At 36.6% G+C, this 12154-nt stretch overlaps 1 protein-coding gene across 1 annotated transcript in view; it reads right to left on the bottom strand.

The window, feature by feature from the left end:
* magixb (MAGI family member, X-linked b) overlaps positions 1–12154 on the bottom strand; it is a 62820-nt gene that overhangs the window by 3781 nt on the left and 46885 nt on the right. The window contains exons 14-17 of the mRNA XM_026269859.1: positions 3099–3299; positions 2566–2633; positions 2307–2456; positions 952–1090 (exon numbers count right to left, since the gene is read on the bottom strand). Coding sequence (XP_026125644.1) covers positions 952–1090; positions 2307–2456; positions 2566–2633; positions 3099–3299 — 558 coding nt within the window. The remainder of the gene's footprint in view (positions 1–951; positions 1091–2306; positions 2457–2565; positions 2634–3098; positions 3300–12154) is intronic.

Genomic DNA, 12154 nt, shown 5'->3' on the forward strand with positions numbered 1-12154 from the left:
GACAGAGAAATATGAGAGAGATGTAGAGAAACAGTAAAGTGAAGAACTAACAGGAACAGCTACCAACCGCGTGTTTTCTGTCCTTCCAATCACATAGAAACACGGTTCGCCCAGCTTGGAGTTGGTCATACAGAGAGAGAGACTGGAGAGCTCCACTAAAGGAGGAGAAGGAGGAGGAAGAGAAAGAGGGAAGGCCGAAAGAATGAAAATAAACCGTTACGAGAGGTGAAGAGGCAAAAAGTTTCCCTCATGGAAGTTAGGAGGAGAGTGAAAGGGTTCATAGGAAGTAAAGGCAATGAAAGATCAAAGAAGATGAAAATCAAAAGAAAACAATGAGATGAAAATAAGGATGAAGGACAAACCAAACGAGATGACCCAAAAACAAATGAGCAGAAGTGAACATAAAATAGTTTGTTAATGAAAGTGAATAAGGAATTTAAAAACATGAAATCAAAGAGAAAAGAAAAAGGAAAAAGCCCAAATAAGAAAGCAGAGAAACAGCTGTTAGTAAGCTTATAGATCAAGAGAAATACATTTTCATAAGTAGCCAAAGACTGATGACATATTCAATATCTGTTCAGCGGCAGCGATAAAGCAAACATTATAAACATTAAAAGCTGACTCAATTTGACTGGATAAGCCACATTAGAAGCCATAAATAGATAATCACTTTTAACCACAACATTCATTCTATATTAAAGGCTACATCTACAAAGAAGAAGCAATAAAGAAGCTGCATAACGACGCATGGTTAAACCACAATTGCATAAAACTTTACATGGCTTTTTGCCTTGTACATAAACATATTATGCGATTTGATATCTGATGACCCATAATAGTACTATTCATCATAGCAAACTGATCCTAAAAGCAATGTGAGTATGCCCATCTCATGTTTTAGATGATGTTTAATAATGTGATGTTCAGCTGATCTCTGACCTGTTGTCTTACCGTAGTCAGGCACGTATCCATTTCCTTTTTTGAACACGAGGTGTATCCTGCTTCCTCCGGTCCTGATCTGCTCCACAGCCTGACTGTGACTCATTCCTGCTGTACTTTCTCCATTGATCTCCACCAACTGATCACTCACCTGCAACATACACAGTTACCACACAAATCAGCCACAGCCGTCTTACTGACAGGATTTTAACAGGGAACAAATCATATTATATTAGTAGCAGCACAACTGTTTTTAACATTGATATCAATCAAAAATGCTTCTTGAGCATCAAATCAGAATAAACACTGAAGTTGAATGATTTCTGACGGATGACGGGACACTGAAATAATGATGCTGAAAATTACTGGTTTACTGTATTTAATATGCAGCCTTGGTAAGCATAAGAGACCTCTTTCAAGCATTAAAAAAATCTTATAAATCCCAAACTTTTCAACAGTAACTTATGATAATATAGCTTAGAAATCTCAAAATTGTGAAGGTGAGGCTTGAATCACCCACTATTTCTGAAGAGAAAATAAAAATCTGGTTATATATGTGTATATATATATATATATATATATATATATATATATATATATATATATATATATATATATATATATATATATATATATATATATATATATATATATATTAGGGATGCACGATATTGGATTTTGGCCGATATTCGATATGCCGATATTTTCAAAATAATTTTGGCCGATGCCGATGCTGATACCGATACCGATATATACACAATATTTTCGCCTGATATATTTAAACTTTAATTTTACTGAAGAGAAATCCATGTATCTCTTCTGTACTGATTCTACCATAAATGTATTATTTTACAAATGTAGACAGACATTCACACCTGAAAAACAGGTCAATTATTTCACTTGGAGAATATCGGTTTGGCTCATCGGCAGAAATATTCATATCGGCCGATACCGATGATGGTCATTTTAAGCTTTTATCGGCCGATACCGATGTTGTGCCGATATTATCGTGCATCCCTAATATATATATATATATATATATATATATATATATATATATATATATATATATATAAATATATATATATATATATATATATATATATATATATATATATATATATATATATATATATATAGCACTTGAGGTCCCAAAGGAGCAACATTTTGTAGCCTCTGAAACACCTGCTAATATCTATAAGAGGATGTCCTTCTGACTTCTATTGTTCTTGAGCTAACTATAATCACTACAGACAAGCCCTAACCTAAAAACCCTCCATTTTTATTATTAAGTCCATTTAAATTTGTCTAAAAGTGTTATTTCAGGGGGTTTTGTATCAATCTAGATCAAAGCCACGTGTGTACACCTGTATTTTGTGGCTGCGTGAGGCCGGTCCTCCCTCCATCAGTCCCAGCACATAGAGGCCCATGTTATATTCACTCCCTCCTCTCAGACTGAAGCCGAATCCAGTGGGACCCCTCTCCAGTTCCACACTGTAGTACCGCGTGGCGTCCTGCTTTGTGTTTCACAGTGGGGAAAAAAGTAAAGAAAAGAGGAAAAGAGTTCTTCTTTAACATTATTTTGCCACAAAGCTATAAGCATTATATGGTGAAGGTATTGCTCACCTTTGGTTTTGACTTGTGAGCTTTTCTGTTCTTATAATCAGTGTCATTTTCTGCTCGCTCTGAGGAATCTGATGAGAGGAACATATTATATTATTTATTTGGCTCATTTAAATATATATATATATATATATATATATATATATATATATATATATATATATATATATATATATATATATTTCTTTAAACAAGTAAAAAGGATCAGCCCATACTGATGTATCTTTTTTATATTTAATGCCACTAAACAGCATGTTGGCTGTTACTAAAAATCTTAAAATCGCTTATGTGTACATTAAAAACAGATAAAACTGATAACTTTAGTTATCAAAAGAGCAGAATGTTGGCGAAATTATATTGTATTTAACAATGGCTTAATCAGACAAACAAAACAACAATTTGGAAACACTAGCTTATTTTTTCTATTGCTATTTATTTTATTATAATAGTAAAAGTCATTATATAAACAATGAACCTGCAGAAATGCAAGTCTGGAGATTATGTCGTTTAGATAGATGGACGGATAATCTACTTACGAGCACTGGCGCGGGGCACGATGGTCAAGCGGAGTGTGTTTCCAGCTCTCCTCAGTATCTGTGCCAGGTCTCTGTGAGGTAAATTCACCACCGATCTCCCATCCACGGCCTCCAGACGATCTCCAGGCCTGATCTGACCGCTGCGTGCCGCCGGGCTGCCTCTGCGTACCGTCACAAACCTGTGAGGCAGCAGAGACGCTGCTGCAGAACAGAGAGAGATAAACAGCCGTCATTTAACATTGTTGATTGTACAAAACTTGCCACAGCAATACTATGTTGTGATGCATGACTGAGCGGTTGGCAATGTCTTGTTTTACATGTTGCTAGGGTACTGCTTGGTAGTTTTTATCTGTAATTTTTTACAGATTTTATCAATAATTATATTTCAGATACACTGTCCTTTCACTGAGTATATATGAGACAGACTAAAAGAAAAGAGAAAGCGCAGAAAAGTCTCATTGAATCCTTTAAAACGAAACAACCCCTAAGCGTACAATGAACTGTTACTTGCACAAAAACACACAGCTAGGAATAAAGATGGATTATCTAAGGCAAAGCAGATAAAGAAACCTCTTTGGAGATTTCTCCCTCTGGAGAGCAACGGGAGAGATGATGGATGGAGGGAGGGTGGAAAGAGTAAAGTGGGAGGGATTCAAATGGGACAGAGAGGAAAAAATTGTGAGAGTAAGATAGAGGGAAATTATTCATCAGTGTGGCTGGAAAAAAAAGTTTATCTCTCTCTCGCTCAATGTCAAACTCTTTCCAGGGTGGCTTTTAAAGGCATGTATCATTAATACATGGCTGAATCAGAGATTCTGTAGCTGCTGCGGATCCGACCGACAGAAACCTGTGACACAGCTCGCAGGCAGAATATCAATGCAGATTTAGCACAGATGCTTACAGTCATTAAAATCACAGTCATCAGTCTGTTAAAGGTGCTGATATGATGTCAGGGATTACAGACATCTGAACTGAAGCTGAAATACAGAAACGAGACATTCTGCAGAAAAATGCCATCGTAACTGTTTACTTGAAATGTCTTCATTACAGTTCCCAGAAATCTGATTAGCTTCCAATTCACATAAATAAGAAATACTATGAATATTTGACCAATCCTGATAATTAGTGACTGTTTTTAAGTTTTAAGCTGTTAAAAAGTATGTTGGCTGTTCTTATACTGTTTTCAAAGCTCTAAATCTCCGACATGCTTCAAGTGATATCTGAAATTTTACATTGTTTGGGTTATGTACCCAAACTAGGGGTGCTCCGATCACGATCGGCCGATCGTTATGGGCATCTCGTCAGTAAAGCCGGTTCTCTAATCAGCGGTTAATTCCATCAGGTGCGTGATTTCACATAGAGCAGCTGTTACTACACAGAGCCGTTGTTAACTGAGAAGATGCGCCAATAAACGCTGAAAATGAATGTGTATTTGCGCAGCTTGTCAGTTAACAACGGCTCTGTGTAGTAACAGCTGCTCTATGTGAAATCACGCACCTGATGGAATTAACCGCTGATTAGAGAACCGGCTTTACGGAGGAGATGCGCATTAACGATCAGCCGATCGTGAACGGACCACCCCTAATTTGGGTACATTATGATGTACATTAGAAAATACTGATGATTTCAGATTTCGGCATGAAAAAGAGGAGAACGTTTGGAAAATTATCCTTGATTTTATCTGTTTACAAAACACAACACAACCATCACAAATAAAAAAACAAACAACAGAAAAACCAGACAAAACAAAATACAGAAACATTGACTTATTATTATTATTTTATTAATGTTATATTTATATTATATTTTATTATATAGTATTATATTATATTATATAGTTATATAGTTATATATATAATACTTTGTTTGGATTTTATTTTGCCTGCTATTTTTCTATTTCTACATTTTATAATAGTAATTAACAGTGAAACAACACAAATGCCAGTAGACCTGTGGGGAGTATGTAGCAACAAAGGAACAAACAGACAGTCTTTATCCGTCTTAGCTTTGAGTTTTTCTCTAAGTAGTTGTTTTTTGTCTAGCTCAGGACATATAAACAACCGAACAACCTTCATGAGGTGCATCCTGGGATGCTTAACATTATCGAATCATCCAATTAAAAAGTATATCCAACCATCCGAGACTAGTACAGTCTGTGTCTGAACAGATGCATCTACATTTGTTACATTTATAGTTTGCAAAATATGGTCTCCATTAAAACTGAGCCAGCTGTTGAGTTTAAACGTTAAGTGGTAAGGAGTAATGTTGTGTGAATACAATAATCCAAAAGTCACGTGGAGACACTATAGGGAAGTGACCTTGTGAGTCCAGATTTTTGTCCCTGAAGTCAATCTGCCTGTCTCCATTAGTGCGCGCCATTACTGAGAACAGAAACTTGTCCTGTGCCGACCTACTTAGAAACAAACTCACGAGTCACGCACACTCTGTTGGAGACACGAATGTTCACATGCCCACATACATCTCTCTTTCTTTTCTCGTGGACGAACCTCTGTAAGCAGCGTGTGGAGACACAGAAATCTTCATTGATGTTTAATACTGACTCGATTGAGCTCAAAGGGGAAGATTCATGCTAAGCCTTTTGATTTCCCTCCATACTCCCGGCCTGAGGGGATATCATTCTGCAAACAACTAGCATTAGCGTCTTGGTTTAACATGACATTCAATTACTCGGCTGGGCTGATGCCAGTGTAAGATCTGCCTAGGAGGTGTTATACATTACAGATCCTGCTCTTACTCAAAACATGATTTGACTGAGACCATAATGTTAATAACTATCCAAGTACCATTTGACTTTTAATGTTGCCGGATTAACAGTCTGGATTTCATGTTAAGTGTCCACGTTCTACACATTATAATGTGTCCCTTTAAGACCTATATGTTAATGATATGGGTTATAATATATAGAATAATTGTGATCATGGTTGCTCATGTTTATTTATTAAGTCATTTGATTTTGAGTTTAAATGTCCAGGCTGGTAAACCCAAAGGCTCAAATCCCATCATGGGCAATATAAGAAGAGAAAAGAGCTCGTGAGTGAAGCACTTACTCCTGTTTCCTCTGGAGGGACTGTTCCTCTAATAAAAATAAGTCACTCTGGATCAGAAGGATGCAGTAGCTCTTTATGTAAAGTCTATATACAGTATAATGCATTCATATGATATAACAGCTTACAAATACAATCAGATGTTTGGATATACAGTACAATACTTTCTAAAGTGCACAAAAACATGGTAAGCAGTAAGCAACCAATTCCATGTGTTGTAATGAATTAAAACCTGTTTAAGGTGTAATTATAGTTATATACTATTTCATCATTTACAATGTGTGTGCCACAATAAACTAAGAACGTTTACCAGTCCGAAATACTTCTAATTGGTATCGAAACTGGTTTGAGTTAGTTGTTTTTGTTTTTAGTTTTTTTTTTAATTCACAAATATATGTAAACGACTGTTTGAAATTATATACATATACATCTAAATTTAAAAAAAAATAAAACATTGTGGAAGAGAAGATAAAAATCTGAAGTGGTCTGACCAGTCAGAAGAAAACATGTTTATTGTTGGATCCGCTATATGACAAACCTAAATGAATAAATAACAAAGAATAAAAGCCCTTCTAATATGAGAAGGTGTGAAGCTGAGAAAAACAGACGAGTGGAGTTACAAAATGAGCGGAGGACAGTCGTAATCACAGCTGTCACTGAAAATCATTAGTTTCACACAATGCTGCATCCAGTGTGAGTCATACAGATTCAGCCTCCGGAAACACTTGAGTGCTGAATGAGACAGCTGACGTACTGTATGTGTGTGTGAGTGTGAGTGTGAGTGTATATAAAGAGCAGACCACGTTTACATTTGTTCTGAACCACTGTTGCTAAGACAATGTACATCAATTATTAATAACTTTATCCTCTTAAAACTTTTATCTTTCAGCTGTTTGGCCTCTCCTTCTTGTTGCCCACACTCTTGCCCTTCACTTTCCTTCCTGTCATCTCATGTCACCTATATTTTTCTCTAATTTCTTTAAATTAACTCTCTCTTCAATCACTCCATCGCGCATACTTTGCTACTCTTTCAGTTAAAGAATTGAAAAGTTTTATTGAGTCAGTCATTATATAGGACCCAGAAAACCCAACCTGCATGCAAAGCACAAATCATTCAGCAATAACCACACTTGCATTAAAGTCAATGTACTTTTTGATCTTAATGCCAGTGTCGAGTGAAATGGGAAAATGTACCAACTATAAACACTTATTACCAGACAATAAACTATATTTTGTATTCCATATTTACTCAAGTTGTTCCAAACTTGAAAAAAAAATGTTTCGTTCTTCTTTTAAACACACATAAGGTATTTTGAAGAATATAACAAAAAGAAAGCAAAAAGAGACATATATAGACTATAGCTCATGTAAGTAATATTTTGAGCCATGTGACTCTTCATCAGAATGCTGGTAACCACTGACCATAGGATTTTATTTTCTACAGAAAACTATTTGGTTACCAACATTCTTCAAAATATCTTCTCATCTGCTCAACAGAAGAAAGAAACTCACACATGTTTGAAAGAATAACTTTCATTTTGAGTGAACTACCCCTTTAAGAAAGATGATCTGTTGAGATCTGCTTTGGTGGAAATTATGACTATATCAACAAATGTTTTTCAAACAAATAAAGCCAAACATCATATATCCTCATATATTAGGTTTGAAGTATTGTCCGCACTCGGCATATGCTTTCCTCACACTAATGCCGACGAATGAGCCACAATTTAAGACACAGGCACATGCAATCAGTCTTGATATCCTGGGAAACACTGGAGCACTTTTACACAGGCATGCGAGTTATGGAGTTAAGCTGAACCATGTGAACAGCACAAGATACTTCTTATTCACATAAGAGACCTGACTTTTAGTCCATGCATGTTAGGCCATCTTTATGTTAAAACACTCCAAAGCATTGATAAAATTCACTTTTAGCAGATACACATATGTGCACAATTTAGATTGATCCAGGTACATGGAGCAAAAATATTGATTAATCTTTCTGCTCAATACAGATTTCTGTCAGTCAAATTTCAAAAAATACAAAAAAGTTAACAGTAAGCAACTATAGAAATGCCAAGCAAGACAGAATAGTGGCATTTCATTCCGGAGTGAACTAGTCTTCTTGAAAAAAAAAGAACAACTGAGGGAATGATTCAACGACTCGTAATACAGCGACTTCCTTATTTCCTGAATAAACCAGTGTTTTCAAACAAATCAGTTGAATGAATAAGTGACTCATTCACTCATACACACATCGCCATCTTCTGTCTTACGATATGACCTGCAGAAAGTGTCGCTGTAAAATAACCACTATACAAACTGACAAGTCTATATGAAACACAGGCGAGCGGAGTGATGCAAACAGGGTGGCCTTTGACACCGATGAAAGATTCTAATATAGTAGCAGTCTTTGTACATCTTCATCTCAATAATAAAAGTGCTCCACAGCTGCTGAAATGCACTGGCTGGCACTGTAACACCGTTCACTTCAGAAGACCAGCGCTGCATACTAAAATACAAGAGAGAGACTGAGAGGGACAAGAGAAAGACATAGAGAGTGTGTCTGATGCTCATTAGGAACCCATGTTGCATTGCAGCAGCAATTTTTCCCAGTACCACCAACAGACTGGATCTAACAATATATTTGAAAAAGCTACGGCTGTAGAAATACTGAGCGCTGTTAATAACTGATAACAATAATAATAATTAATAACAATAATAATTGTTGTTTGCAATTCATATTACCGGCATCATTTGATGTATTTCAGTGAAATAAGATATTCAATACACATTTAACAACCACTAAAGCACTAAAAATCCAATCACTCATGACATGTGGAACATGTGCATAACTTGTAAGAAACATATGCAAAACATTTCTGATGGAGCCAGCAAACTTGGAACTGTAACCGAATGGGGGAAAAAGGCTTTCGAAGAAATACATTACTCATCAAATGCTTATGAGGCAAAACATAATTAAAGATTACAAGCCTCAGAATTCAGTTACTGCAATGATTGTCTTAAACACATAACTTTGTCACAACTGAAGAAGACGTATGCATAAGAACTGGCATGAGTGAGACAAGGATCTCACTTATCTTGCTAGTTAATGAACAGATGTGCGGTCTGCAGATGTGCTATTGATTTAGCCACAATGCAGTAGTGCTATACCTGAAGCTGAGAGCAGAAAACGCAGTGGATGATAATATGTGCATGAGTGTGTATTTTGTGGTCTAGTGCTGTCTGTTTCAGTCACACTTTGGGCCCAAGGAACACATTTCTGACAGCAAAAGCCAACCAAACCAATACTGACAAGTCTATAAAGCAACTATAAAATCACACAAGTATATTTCTGTTGTGTAATTAGTTTCTATACATAAGGATCAGATTTTTACATACAAAAAATACACATAAATTAGTTTTTCTGTTATGGTGGGGGTCTTTCTGATAACTTTCCTTGTTTTTATACTGACTGGGCAAGTGGTCTTTCTATCCCCTAATAAACTGAGTAAATTATTCCTTAGTATATGAACACATATCTATACCCAAACATATATAAACACACTGCAGATATCATGTCAACAGTTAAAATTAACAGGCCATAGAGCCTATTAAATCAAACAGTAATCATATACCATAAAACGCTACATATCTCTGCCTTTAAAAACATCTGCATCACTACATTCTCCTAACAGAAATATGACAGCAAGCTGGATATCAATAAAAAAAAAAAAGGAATGAAAAATCAAGAAAAGAAATACATATTTACGTTTAGAGTCCTTCACACTTTTCAAGGCAGACTGCAGTCTCTCCAGCATGGCTTGATGTGTGTGTATTAGTGTGTGTGTGTGTGTGTGTGTGGAGGCAGGGTCCCAATCCCGGATCACACTCCGCTTTAATCGCAACACATGTGAGCGCGATCATGCGGAAGGGTCATAATGTGAAAACGAATGGAGGGCATAAACAAACAAACAAGCAAATCAAATAAAAAAACAGATCGAGCCGTAGTCTTGCCGTACGAGTGAGTCCCTTACTGTAACGGGTTCATTTTCCTTTGGCATCTGGAGTCGCTGAATGAGAGGGAGGGAGAGAGGGGGGTGGACAAGCAGAGAAAAGGAGGGAATAAAGACAGAGCGATGGAGATAAGAGGAGGGGCGATAAGAGAGCGAACGAGATGAACGATTTAATCCATGGACCACTGCAGAGCGGGGGTGTGCCAATCAGCAAAAGACAGCGAGAGAGAGAGAGAGAGAGAGAGAGAGAGAGAGACCTACATGCACATATGTGTGTAATCTGACTGTGGCACTGCTGATGTATGCTGTTCATGCCAATAAAAAAAACATTTGAGTGATTGCAATTAATGCTGTATCAGCACAGTGCATACCACGGCACTGGTGCACCATGAGACTAGTTTATGTAATAATAGGGATATTAAAAAAATTATGATGAATAAATTAAGTATGTTAATATTTATCCTTGTCCTTACACTATCCTTATGTAATTTCAAACCTTCATGACTTTTTTTTCTTCTGCGGAACACAAAAGGGGAATTCTGCCTGTTCGTAACAAAGTTAGTATATGGCTTCACAACACATGAACTTCAGGCTGTCCCAGTCCTCATTCACTTGCATTATATGAAAATGAGTAACTGAGACTAAACGTGAGAAACAAAGTAACCTACGTTTGGAAAAACATGAGAGTAAATCATACTGAATTGATATTTTGGGTGAACTGTCCGTTTAAGGGATCGACTGGCAGTGACACAACTAGGATAATCACTCTTATTGATTCATTGATCTTGTAACTCATGTTTTGCTTGCTGACATAATTTTCTCTCTTTTTATCAGGCTCCCAGTGTCTCCCTTGACATTTTTAAACTGACATAATTTCTGATTTTTATATAGCTCTACAGTCATCATACAGCATGTTTTGATGGTATTTCATGCTCCTCTCCACAGCTGTACACACACACACACACACACACACACACACACAGTGTTTCATCAGATATCACACTCACAGTCTCAAGAAAAACAGATTGAGCCTTTAACATCCAGCCATTTACGTACAATAGGCCACAGCTCAGGCCAAAACAATATACTGTAGGCTTTCAATGTTAATGGCACTAAAATACTAATACAAGATTAATTTATATTTATTACATATACATATATATATATATATATATATATATATATATATATATATATATATATATATATATATATATATATATATATATATATATATATATAATCTCAAATGTTAACTCTCGTAGTAACTTAGACTCTGTAAAACATCAAGACAGCACACCACTCCCAAAAAAATTATGAAATCAAGTCATACAGAAGCGAAGCATCTGAGATATCGATATGCATGGAAACAGCTGTGACATTGGGGACAGGCACTTTTTTAGATGCTTAAGCTCTTAGTGATGCCATGGCCTCAATAAAAACCAAACGAACACTGAGCAAAATGAGGTCATTGTGGGCTTAGGTAGGGGAGCGTGGGAGGGGGAAGGAGGGCTGCGTGTATCCGGGCCTGACTGTTGGCAGGCCTCAGTGTTGGCAGGCCTCTGTCTCAACCTAATACAGCTGCCACTGAATAAGCCCAATTATGCATATAACAGTCTACATCCGCTTTAAAGTCCCCATGAAGTCAAACATGATATCTTTAAGCTAGTGTGCTCCAAAACATTAAGCATTGAAAACTTACAGTCTCTCACTTCAACAATTTTTATGACAGCATTCTGCACTTCAGCTTCTCATCAGAATTACTGACCAATCAAAAGCTTTCTACGATCTGAAGCCTCCAACCTCTTACAGGGCGTTCACACCAGACGCGACTTGAGCGAATAAATTACGCTATTCATGCGTAGTTGGATGCTTGAACATTTTGAGTTTACTCACTTCATTCGCACGTGAAACTCACTTAACAACAGATGTGAATCTTCGTAATTGGAGGGGCTTCTGCCAGTTGAGTTCATGC

This window comes from Carassius auratus, chromosome 8 (assembly GCF_003368295.1).
Source record: "Carassius auratus strain Wakin chromosome 8, ASM336829v1, whole genome shotgun sequence".
Classification (NCBI taxonomy): Eukaryota; Metazoa; Chordata; class Actinopteri; order Cypriniformes; family Cyprinidae; genus Carassius; species Carassius auratus.